At 38.0% G+C, this 12671-nt stretch overlaps 1 protein-coding gene across 3 annotated transcripts in view; it reads right to left on the bottom strand.

The window, feature by feature from the left end:
- rnf213a (ring finger protein 213a) overlaps positions 1–12501 on the bottom strand; it is a 30943-nt gene extending 18442 nt beyond the window's left edge. Inside the window, exons 1-22 of one of the 3 annotated variants that reach the window (XM_017425378.3) lie at positions 12346–12501; positions 10773–10891; positions 9880–10031; positions 7576–8475; positions 7325–7473; positions 7074–7241; positions 6416–6621; positions 5999–6288; positions 5654–5910; positions 5344–5556; positions 5018–5210; positions 4670–4725; positions 3788–3962; positions 3534–3686; positions 3310–3408; positions 3105–3227; positions 2293–2476; positions 1897–2070; positions 1635–1787; positions 930–1552; positions 454–613; positions 143–360 (exon numbers count right to left, since the gene is read on the bottom strand). In XM_017425378.3, coding sequence (XP_017280867.1) covers positions 143–360; positions 454–613; positions 930–1552; positions 1635–1787; positions 1897–2070; positions 2293–2476; positions 3105–3227; positions 3310–3408; positions 3534–3686; positions 3788–3962; positions 4670–4725; positions 5018–5210; positions 5344–5556; positions 5654–5910; positions 5999–6288; positions 6416–6621; positions 7074–7241; positions 7325–7473; positions 7576–8475; positions 9880–10031; positions 10773–10872 — 4746 coding nt within the window. In that variant the 5' untranslated portion in view covers positions 10873–10891; positions 12346–12501. The other 2 variants (XM_017425380.3, XM_017425379.3) reach the window with 2 other exon arrangements.
- Between the last annotated feature and the right edge of the window lie 170 nt (positions 12502–12671).

The following is a 12671-nucleotide window of genomic DNA, read 5'->3' as shown; positions in this document are numbered from 1 at the left end:
ATTTGTTCAATCAAAACACATGAGAAACAAGACATTAGTCAACTCCATTGTTTTCCAAAATTACTTGCGAAGCAGGTAACCTAAAAGTTGAATTGTAATTGTTTCTCAGAAATGCACATAATATTGATGATTCTTGTCTTACTAGTTTTTTAGGTAGATTGTTGTCATTTTCAAAAGCTCTCCAGAGCTTGTTGAGCACTTCTTTAAAGGCACGAAAGCCAGAGTCTGGTTTGAGTTCATAAAGCACTGAACCGTAGCCGAGGACCGCATCATGGAAGCAAGCAACCCGATCCACATCCATGTCATTCTCTCCAGCAGAGATGGAAGCCAAGTCGACAAATACTTTCAACTCATTGATATCTAGAAATAGCAATTAGATTTTTAAAAAATCAATGTTTTTACAAAATAACCACAAAAATGAAGAAGTGTTGTGAAAATTTTAACTGCACTTACCCTCGAGGGAATCCTTCACCCATCTTACAAAGTGTCCTCTGAGTCCTAGTTCTTCTAGGCACTGTCTGCGTGACTCTGTAATGTCAACCAGAACCATCTTTGCCTGCATTAAGTCATTGTCGATTCGACTAATTGGCTCCTTCTGAAAGTCTGCATGAATCTAAGGTGAGAAGAGTCAAAGGTAGAGTTCAAGTCAAATGTGATTTAACCCCTAAAAGAAACTTAGCTGTGGTTCTTTAAAATTGTATTAGTCAAAGTTTTTGCCACCAAAAAATATTCTACTTGCTAAAGATTAGATACATTTCTTTTTATTCTGTAAATGAGGGTTGTATGAATATGCAAATCTATGCTTTCACAACATATTTGCAATGATAACAAAAATGTTTTTTTAATTAAAGGGAGCTTTACACAAAAGAGTTTATACAATGCATTGTATATTCCAATCATTGCTTGTAGTCATCCTTAAAGTTACTTACGACATTCATGAGTGTTTCTAAAACTTTGAAGTCCCCATGAAGACCGAGTGTCTCTTTGACCTTCATGATAACTCTAGCTGAGGCCACAGCCAGGTGAAGCTCATGATACTGTTTGACCTGTTCCACCCTGATGTGGATCCATTGTTTGTCGGCCGATTTCTCAAGTTTACACATGATGTCCAGTTCCTTGGTGAGATCAGCATACTTGTCCTTGTATAACCCAAAAAGCTGCCTAATTACCTCAATCCTTATACTGCCTTTCTTTAGATCAGTGTAGATGGCTTTGTATTCATGAAAACAAGGCAAGTAAATGTCATTGTATATCATGTCTGGTGTTGCCTGTATGTCAGCTATTCCATCCTCGTCAGACTCATCGTCTTCCTTTTCTTCCATGGCCAGACGTATGGCACGTTTCTCCCAGTATATTTTGAAAACATAACTGTCTTTGAAGGCAAACAGCTCTTTAGCCATGTCTCTGATCTCTTCATCCAGGTTGAAGTAGGTTACAATACCAGCCAGTGGGTCAGAGGCCAGCTGGTCAAACTGATTAACCACCATAAAATGGTCCAATGGCATCGTCTCAATGTTGACTTGTGTTTTCACCTCCAAATCAGCAACATCAACTATTGCAAAAATGAAAAGATCATATATTAATTTTTCTTCAACAAGCCAAAATAGCGAAGTTTAATAGTACAGTCACCTTACCTGTCATGTGTTCTTCAAGTTTGTGACACATTGTTAAGATGGCTTCCACAAGCTCCTTTTCATGGTACACAGCCTTCACTTCTCTTCGTCTGTGCTGCAACAGCGTATTCATTTTGTCTTTGTCCTTGTATAGTTCTTCCTCAGACAGGCAGTCTGTTTAAAGCCAGCACATACAACCATCTTAGTGTTTTTGGTACTAATATTTCTTTTGAGTTTTGCCATTTCTGATTGCATTTATCAGAAGAAAAAAATCAGATTTTACCAATCTTCAGCAGTTCTAAGAAGGCATCTTGCATCCCCAGAATGATGTTGAGCAGGTTGATGTTAATGTCTCCCTGGATCAGCTGACAGTTTATGGCTGTGAATGAAGATATGGCTATGGCTAGTCTGTCCCTGGCATCCTGGGAGAGCTTCTCAATCAGCTTTTGCTCTGCACCTGTAAAGACAGAATTAACAGGTCAGTGTTTTGATTTATTTTCCTAAAATCACAGCAAAAACAGCAATGCTTGATTAAGGTCATAACCCTCAATTTGAACTTTGGTTCCATGTGTGTTCAGGAATGTTTGCTATTATAAATTAGTTGGATTTTACTCAAGTTTTGTGTTTAAATTTCAATGCTTGATTTTTTTTTTTTATTTCTCTTTTTCTGAAGAGATACCGTGCAGCTGGAAAATGTCCTTGGCAGCAGTCCAGGATAGGAGGTGTCGAAGGACCACTTCTTCATCTTCTTGATAATTTCCATGATTGTCCCTTGGCCAGGATTTTTCAATGATGGCAGAGATGAGAGTCCCAAACTTCCAGTTTATCTTAAACCTCTCAAACAGTTTGCCTTCGGACCTGGTCTGCATATGATAAAGGATAAAACACTCAGTCATTCAACCAATTTAAGTTTTATTTAGATGAATACTTTGGACTATTTGAAGTGGTCTTTTGTGGAGTTGTTAACGGTAGGCATTTCTTACCTGGAGTAGAAATTATTCAGAGCATTAAGAGATTAGAATATCAGGCAGTTCTCCGAGGGAAAATGAGCTAACAGCTCGTTTGAGTGGTGCTAAAACCAAAGCAGATTTCTGCCATCTTAAAACAACTCCAAAATTTCAAAGTGGTTAAAGCAAACACTTTTTCACAAACGTGCACATAAAAAAACCACAAGTTTGTATGTTGCATTATTTTCGCATTACATCATTTCTTTCCCAGGTCACTCACAATACATTTTGTTTTGAAATGCAAACAGCTCCACAAAACACCACTTCAGAAAACCTGAACTATTTATTGCTTTAAATGGGCACTGTAAATCTGTGACTTGTGCATGTTTTTTTTTTATTTTACATAAAAGTGTTTTTAACAGATTTAAGAAGTAAACTCTTACTTTTGGTACTAAAATCATATTGATACTGTTATTAAATATGATCAGGAGTCCAAAACCTATGGCACAGATGTATGCACATGATAAAATCTAAAATCTCATACCTGACATAAAGACGTAACAGCTTCAAGAGCACACTTTTCAATGCTGGCAGCAACATGTGGATGGGAACTGCTAAGTTTCTCTATGTTTGTGCAGTAGAATTCAATTTGATCCAGAGCAGTTTCCTAAAACCACGAAAATCACACAGATTATGAAAAGGAATACTACGACTAACAATAATCCTAAACCTTTCAATGTTTCACTTACCCGTTTGTACTTCCCCTCAAAATCCAGAGTGAATATTTGCCTCCATTCTTTTGTGTATTCTTCATCTTTGAAGTTGATGGAGATTAGGTTGTTCCATATCTGTTACATGCAAAAAATTAAAGTCATATTTTAACTATTCTGTCTTTAATAAATTACATGAATGTATCTATGTCCTTTGTGTTTCATTGATTAAGCAAAACAAAATTTTGAAAAATTACACTCACTTCCATCTCTGCTGATTTAGATTGATAAAAGGAAGTTAGTCCTCCACTGAGCAAACTCTGTCTGAGGGACTGAGTCATCCAGTCTCTCATTATTCCCATTCCCTGAGAGATCAAGTCTTTTGCAAATCGCGGATTTTTGTCTTCTCGGCCCTCCTGAAGTTGATTTAGGAGGACATTTTTTTTAAATTTGCCAATAAATGTCAATAAAGTTAACTACTAAATTCACATGTATGAAGCAAACTTCTTACACATACCTGTTCCTTGTCACACTGAAAAAAGTTGGACACTGATGCAACCAGATTCATGCATGCTATGGGAATATCAGGAAAGTTTTGGGTGTATGATAAAGGTTTGACCCCTCTGCAGATCTTCTCTAACAGCCTCACAGACATTGTCAGGCACTCTTTCCTGTAGGCCTCAGTGAAGTAACTATAGTAAGAAAAAAAATGGAGGAATCGGTTTTATTACTAATGTTAATTAAATTGCAAGGCTTGAAAGTGTGTAAACCTTTTAGAAATTACAAGATTTTTAAATTTAAGACTTTATATATCAATATATTTTTACACAAGCCAACAAAGTCAATTATAGGAGAACAGTTAAACACATAAAACAGAAAAATGACAATTTTACTTGGTTATTTCATTCTTAATTAAAGAAGATTACTTAAATTTTCAATGTGACTGGTTTAGCATGTGCAACCAGTAAGTTTTGCACATTAGCTTGGATTGATTTTAACTTGTTTCTCTGCACAGTTAAACAGGGTCAGAGGCCTAAGTGCCTTTGTTCTTCCAATTGACTTCCATAGTTTCATTATGCTTGAAATAACTGCTTTGTTATCCTAACCAAAGTTCTTATTCCACATTTATTTATTCATTCATTTTATTTTGTCCAATTACCTTTCCCAGATTTCATCCAAAACAGATACACCTTTTTGTCTTTCACAGATAATTTTCCACATAATATATAAAGGTTCTGGCTCCTGTTTTATGAACTTAATTAAAATCTGATATTATAGAGATACCATTTATCAAAATATAGATAATTCTGACAACATTCAAATAATTTCAGGCAACACTTTATGCAGCAATTTGCTTTCATGGAAGTAACTTGAGCATCCACAGGCTTTTTGTTCATACCTGTATTTTTCCTGAATGAGATGCTCTTGGATGTGGAAGAGAATCTCAGTTACTGACTGAAAAGAACAACAGAAAATTATTTAATGACATGGTCACCAGAAAGTCCTGAATTTCTTTCACTTAGGAGGTTTTAAATTGATCTAAAGACGTAAAAAGTAGGTTCACACTTCTGCTATGTAACCATTTACAGTTCTATAATAAACCTCCAGCATAAAGTGATAGGTCTGGATGTTCAAGAATTTAAAATAACACATTAACATCCATCCCTTGCTGCATAGTCAACGATATGTTTGTTTGTGTGTGTATGTGTGTGTGTGTGTGTGTGTGTGTGTGTGTGTGTGTGATCACCTGAGAGTTGCTGCTGGTAATATCCTGAGGGACCTTATTATAGAAAACAATGAGCATGTCCAAAAGTTCAGGCTTAATGTTGATGTTACACTCCATCAGGTCCTCAAGTGGCATCAGGTACAAGCAGGATCGAACTGAAAGTGCATCCACTTTCATCAAGTGACTGTTGGCTGTCATCACATTCAAAAGTGCTCTGAAACCATAAGAAATATAGTTTAAAAAAACACTGTAATACTATCCATCCAACCATTTTCTTTAACCCGCTTCTCCATTCCAGGTACCATTTATGTATTTTTGTAAAATGCAGCAATAATGGGGGATCTTACCTTCTATCTTGGCTGTATGTGTATGAAAAGTTGCCAATATCAAGACCTTCCAAACCAGCCCAGGAAGGACCGTACTTCATGTTTCCTGAAGTTTTTACTTCAAAAGGTTTGACTGAGCCTTTCAGGAGGTGGAGGAGGGGCAGTACCATAATCCATCGAGGCATCCCCTCTTTTTTTACTATTTTTATCAGATGCACCAACGTTTCTGGCAAACTGCAACAAAAAATGTTCAGAGAATTCAGACCATCAGCTCTGAGTGAGTTTTTTGAGATTGTGCATGTCTATAATTATCAAAAAAACAGGTTCTCACGTCTGGATTACTAAGACATCCTGAGAAAACTTCATCCAGTACTGAAGAAAGCTGTCATTCTCTAGTTTGGGCAAACAGAGTTCTTTACAGAGGCGATGGAGCTCAGAATTTTCAAGCTTGATTTGGTACTGTCTCATCACATGAAGCATGATCACAGCTGCTCTCAGGGGGTCCTGAATGTACAGGTTTTTTGCTTCGCCATCTCTCAGCTGAGGAACCACGTATGTCAGCATAAACTCTTTCAGCATCTTCCTCACCTGTAAAATTAGGTCAGAGACACAGACAATCAAGCGGAGCTGGCAAAACCAGAAAATATCTAGACTTTATTCAGAACTCTGAACTTACCTCATCTTCCCCAAACTGCAAGGAGTGCCATCTCATTCCCTTCTCTTCAAACACAAAGGGGTTCCCATAAACCTGAAAGAACTGATTCAGCTGGATTTGGAAGCTTCTCAGATTGGTATCACTCCAGCTCCTGAGGAGATCAAATATGTTCTCCAACATAATAAACCCTGCAATTTCTCTGCCTTGAATCAGACTTTTACGTTGATCAGGCCAGATGGTTTCTTTCAAGCGTTTGAGGACATTTTTTGACGGTTCAGCACAGATGATGTCATCATATTGATGCCAGTCCCCTTTAACACAAAGAGTAAAACACAAACTTAACCGTAATCAATACGAGCACAGCATAATTTGTAAAGAGACTGCTATAAAGATGACAAAAATATTACGACACAGTTAGACATAGATGGTTCAATTTACCATCATCAGTGATGAGGTGGTTTTTCACAAACAAACACCTGTTGGTGTGGTGTTTTGAAGACTCCAGTTTGTAAATGTACTCAAACTCATAGGCCTTCTTTTTGTACTTATAGACAACATATTTGTATGGTATCGACTTGGTGACAGTTTCTGTTTTTGATGTCACCAAGATTCCTTCGACCAGAAACCCATGTTCTCCGAGATCCCTGCAATAAGAAGAGAAATACTGATGAGGAAGTGACACAAAATATAAAATCAGCTGTACAACCAAAAATTAGGCTATTTTTCCATCTACTGATGGGGGAGATATGTTTAAACGCTGCATTGGGGATCATCTAGCCCTCATATCTTTACATTTTGCTTTCCAGGAGCCAGACCTTCTGAGAAGGTTTTAAAGTGATCTGAACATTAGTTCCCCAGGTTTTCTGATGTTCCTTTTCACTGAAACAATTTTGTTTTCTCTTTTTTTTTTTTTGAAAAGTAACTGAACTTAAGGGCTACACCAGTGTTGTGTTGTGTTAAAATGTCTAGTAATATTGTAAACACAATATTTGGATCTGTATATTTGGATCACTAACCTATGGCATTGACACTTAATTTGTTTCAATCTCTGTACAATAAAATTACAACAATTAAGTTTGCACAGAGGTATAGTTACCTGCTCACAGTCAACTCAGCTACATTTTTCTCCCATGTCCCAATAGGGGAACCGGCTCTGATGAAGATTAGATCTTCGTCAGGATTGAATTTAAAATCCTTTGAGAGAACTGCATGGAAGTAAATTGTGAGTCTGTTACGTGCTGCAATATTCTTGTTCTGGGTCAGCCTGCAGAGCAAAATTGATTCATATTAGAGTGCTTTCATTGGTTATTATGCACAAAAAGAAAAAGTGAGGCTGAAATGCGTCACCTTTTAGGTGGTTCTACTGTTTGGGAGCTTGAAGTACCCTCACTGGGCTCATCGTTCTCTCTGTCACCATCTGGAGTTTTTTTCTGCGTGTCCCCAGACTCTTCAACCTCCATGTTCTCAGGGTCCACACTGGAGCCTGAGTTGTCTGCCTGTAGCAAAGATAAAATGTAAAATTCAAGGATTTGGTCAGATAAAAAAAGTAACATTTTAGATCTGAATGATAAATCTGCATGATCAATAACCAGCACTACCTTTGATGGTGTTGAACTCTGCTTCTGTTTCTGATTGTTCTTTTTCTCCTTTTGTTTCTGATCCTGCTGAGTTTTCTCTTCCTTCTGTTTCTGATTGTCCTTTTTCTCCTTTTGTTTCTGATTGTCCTTTTTCTCCTTTTGTTTCTGATCCTCCTGAGTTTTCTCTAACTTTTGTTTCTGATCCTCCTGAGTTTTCTCTTCCTTCTGTTTCTGATCAGCCTGAGTTTTCTCTTCCTTCTGTTTCTGATTGTCTTTTCTCCCCTTCTGTTTCTGATCCTCCTGATTTTTCCCATTCAGTTGAGTTTCCCCAGTCTCTTTTGCATTTTGACTAAAATTAGCCCCCCGATCCAAACTAGATTGTGCAGAATTGGCAGATTTGTTGTTGTTCTTTTGGTCTTTTTTGGCAGTTGTTTGCTCCTTCGCATCAGTCAGTTTTGTCTGCCCAGCTGAACCTGACTGAGAGGTCTTCTTAGTCTTTGAGGTGGGAGGCTGAGCTGGAGCTTCAGCTGTTCCTGCGTTGACCGTTTGGTCCTGAGCTGACTTCTGTGCATCGCTCTCTCCATCTTTAGCATCAACTGCGGCTTCCTCAGAGCGTCCTGCTGCAGTGGCATCATCTGTGCATGGAGGCTTTTCACTCTGTGTGACCTGAGTGATTTCAGAGGAGGCAGCTGCATCCTTTAATGAACCAGGCTCTGATTCAAGTGAGTGGAAATCGTCTTGGAGTGAGTCTGGTGCGTCTTCCATCACGTCAGAGCTTTCGCTGTCAGTGGGGTCTTCTTTGTCACACGTTTTCTTCTGGTTGGCCTCCAGAGAAACAAGAGACCGGTCAGACTGGCTTTGATCTTGATCTGATGGTACGTGGCCATCTTTCTTCTTTTTGTTCTTCTTCCTCTTTTTTTTCTGTAAAAGACAAAAAACGACAAATGTCTTTGGCAAAATACACTGATGTAATGGCAGAATAAAGTCACCGACGAACACTTCAGACCTCTGAAAACCTCAACCAGTGTGAAACAATTTTACAAATTATTGAAAAGATTCTCAGAAACTTTGCTTGTAATGTCATATCAATAACCTGAGTAAATCTACAACTGTTCTACGACTTTGATGCTTTTCAAACCTTGTATACAAACTTTATTTCCAAATCAGAATTGCTAAGGCTGAAAAGAGACGTTTGCACACATGAATGAAAAAAGATGTTTGGTTTTTTTCTAAAAGATGCCTGTAGAGGACTACAGCAGCAAACTAATAGCTGGAAAACATGATCAGTCTACAGGTCCATGTTTTAATACGTCCAAGTCCAAATTTAAAAACAGCAGAAAGAATTATTCTCCATTATTTTCTAGTGAAAATATGTCCAAGTGTTCCCCAAGCATGACTCAACACTGACAACAAAAATGTTGCAGCTTTTATCTGATTTGTTATCCAGACATGTCAGCGTCATGATGAGCCCGTGTCTCTGAAACCTCCAGAGCTGAGTTCATGCTGCTGACATTAAACGTAGCATCTTCTACTCAGAATTTTGTTGCCTATTTAATGAGTCAGTTCTAAACAATCTCAATCCGGAGGCATGGTGAAGATGTTCGAGGTGTTAGTTCTACTATAAAAGTCATTTAGGACATGTTCAGGGCTGGATATTTGTGAATCTGTGATTTAAAGCTCGTCAAGAAGCACTGAGGAGAAAGTTGGGATTCTGCGGCTGCTGAGCTAAAGTTTGTTGGTGCCTTATGGACAAACTAATTTGCCTTTTGTGAGTCAACTTTGCAAAAAATGTAAATAAGGTAAGAATCTGGTCCAGCCGGAAAGTACTGTCCCTATGTGCTAACATCGTTACAAGTTACAGTTACCAAGTCTGAATTATTTCGGGTCTAAACCTGCTTAAAATGATTTTTTATACAGGTGATGACTTCACTTTGTGTTCATTTTGAAATCAAAGTGTGTTTTAGACTCCATTAAATTGCTTTGAAAACAAGAGTTTCCAAAAGTACCATATTATAGAACTGTCCAAATCAATGGTGTCGTTCAATGTATTTAAAATAATTGTGGTCAAGTTTCTATAATCATATTCATGCCCCTGGTGAGGACATTTGCTGGAAGTTTGTCCTTATGAAGTCAAAAAACAGACAGATTTCCTCTGTGTGTAATTGTTGTAGCGGTGGCATAAAACTACATTACAGCTGAAATGTTGTCCTGCGTTTCCTCGGGCCTCTACAGTTCCGGTGGAAGAATTTCACAGCACACCTGCGTACACATAAACTCCTGTGACATTAACCATCAGCAGGGCAAAACAGCGTCGCCCACACTCACCTTTTTCTTCGGGTTGGGTTGTTCGTCATTCGGTCGTTTGGGAGACATATTGGACTCTTTGTTCTCTGGAGGTTGGACGTTTTTCTGAGACTCTGATTGCTCAGTTCTGCTTTCCGACCCTGCTACCAAGGGTTTAGGCTGGTTTTCTGCATCTGAATTAAAGACAAGCAACGTAAAACAATCAAATCAGACGGTAGAAACAGGAATATAGAAACCATTGCCACACTTTAAATAACTCTTTTAGAGGACTGCTGTCTGTGTTTACTGTAGTAATACCCGGGTTTTTTTTCTCATTTTGATAGCAATCCCAACACCACAGAATGTAATCAATCTATTCATTTTTATTGTTTAATTACTTTTGCTTTGATACACCTTAGCTGAGCTTGTGTTTGAAGTGACCGGGCTTAAATGTGCATTTTTTTTTTTTTTTTTCGGTTGGGCTGAGAGCAGATAACAACGCTGTCCTTGACCGTGACCTCGGCAAAATGTGTAAAAATGTGGTTTACTCCAAACCAACTGAGATGTGCTGCTTTATTCTGCAAATACATAAAATGTTTACTTAGCCATTTTTTTTTTAAATGAAAGCATGTTGTGGTTTTGTTCTAATGTTACAGAAATTAATTAAATACATCCGATAATACTCATTTATTATTTACGTCTCTTTTCATGCAGACCTTGTGATTTTAATATTTTACTTTACTGTTTTAGACAAACATGATTTAACTGCATACAGTATTTGATATTTTTGGTGAAATTAATAACGCTTCACGTCTGGTGGTAATAAAAGGAACAGGTGTAGTGTACGTTTTTCTTTTAGTCGAGACTATCGTTTAATCAAGCTCCAAGAAGGAAATGAACAACATTATAGAGAACATTTGAGCTTATCTACTTACCATGTGTGTTTGCTGGTGGGCCAGAAAGCCTGGAGCCGCATTTGCTACAAAAGTTGGCTCCTTTCTCCGAAATATTATGGCCACAACTCGGGCACTTCATCTTCAGGCTTCAAAGAGCTCTACAAAAAAAAACATTTGAATTTGATGCTCCGAGGTAAAACGATTCCCTTTCACTTTCAGTTTTGCCAGTCGTTGTCTTATGATCGGCTCTTAAACAATCACACACAACAAGGACGTTCCTCTGTGCTGAACTTTGAACAGCCTTTCTCAGTAAACAGGCATGCGAGGTTCTTTCTTACGCTGCAATAAAAAGAAAAAAACAAGCCTGCAATAACGTTGGTGAGCCTTTACACGCCCACCGTCAGTCCCGCCAACTAACACCCAGTGATGCACTGACAGCAGCAAGAAAAGGGTAAAAAGTGAGATCTCTTACAGATCATCAGAACCAGTTCATCAAACATTAGGTTACACCATCCTGAAGATTCAAAGTGACAACTTTGAGCAGGAGTTTTACAAAAGCATTTCTTTGAGCTGTTTTATGAAAGACATGTTTAGTTTCGGTTTCCTTTCTCATCAAATACTCAATTTTATCATAGTCTAAAACTGTTTTAAATTTAGATTCAAATAACATTACATTATGTATCTTTTTCCTGTAATGAATAAAGGGTGAGACGGTTTAGAACATAAATGTTTGGGGTTTTTTTCCATCACAGTTAGTTTCATAACTTAGTAACTAAAAGTTGCAGCTAAGTTTAGTGGGTTTTTGTTTGTTTTGTTTTTATTAAACTGGTTTTGAACATCTGGCATCAATGTGAGACAACAATGTCCGTTTCAATCTGCAGCTGTGAGTTTCTTTGGTAAAACAAGTGTTTTTTAGTGTTTTTGTTGCTTGATGTATTGATAAATTAGTACTGGGTGGAATTTATATTATTTCAAAAGAAGAACACGTGTGTGTATGTGTATCAGTATTTTTGGTGGATGTTTTCCACGGTAAAAGTGTTACCTAAATAACATCTAAACTAAAAACCAAATACACCTTAATTTTTTGTTGGCATGTAGTGACTCGTCTTTTCAGTAAACGATCTTTGGCTCAACGGTTGAACCAATCACGTCGCTGCTTCTCAAAAACATGTTTTAAGTCGCTTCCTTGTTTTTTAAAAACAAAAAACTGACAGCTAAGACTGAATTTGTCGCAAACAATACTGTTACGATCGCAACACGCATAGGCCGTTTCCAGGGAAAGCACGAAGTCACATAAAAAATGTCGCTGAAATTAGGCAGCGAGTATGCTAACTAGCCCAGCCACCGTCCGTGTTGAACTGCGCAGCTAACTTTAGCTTCGCCTCGCGTTTTCAATAAAATGAGATCAAACCACCACTGAGGCAGGTGTCAAGTAAAATACATCACACGACTGCACTTATATCCCACCTACTCGTGTCCTGTATCAGTTAGGTCAGAGAGTCTCCCCCGCGAATAATAGGATTAGTTTATTCCCACTTTGTCCAAACGTTACACTCGTGACAGTCCTACATCCGGCTTTCTGTAACAAAAACAAACATTTTTCAGCACTTACCAGAAACGCGTCGTTACTGAGTCCTCTGCTGTGTTCCGCACAAACTCCAGCCCATCTCTGCAGCCGCTGCCTCTGTCAGAGATGCTGGTGGACGACCGCGATTTCATTTCCGCATTTTCCTAAAGTTTCGTTTTATCGGAAAATGGGCTGTAAATATGATTCACGTCCCTGTGGGTTTGGATCTCCGGCTGTCTAGAATAAAATGGCGAAACAAATGTTTTATTAACAAGTGTGGGGATAAACTTTTTTTTATTATTACATTTGTGTTTTAAAGCAAGATCTGTGTAGCAGTCTGATAGGACGATGAATGGATTAGTTCTGCAAAA

The sequence above is a fragment of the Kryptolebias marmoratus genome, linkage group LG12, assembly GCF_001649575.2.
Source record: "Kryptolebias marmoratus isolate JLee-2015 linkage group LG12, ASM164957v2, whole genome shotgun sequence".
NCBI lineage: Eukaryota > Metazoa > Chordata > Actinopteri > Cyprinodontiformes > Rivulidae > Kryptolebias > Kryptolebias marmoratus.
The sequence above is the reverse complement of the archived record's forward strand: the minus strand, read 5'-3'. Positions and strand labels throughout refer to the sequence as shown.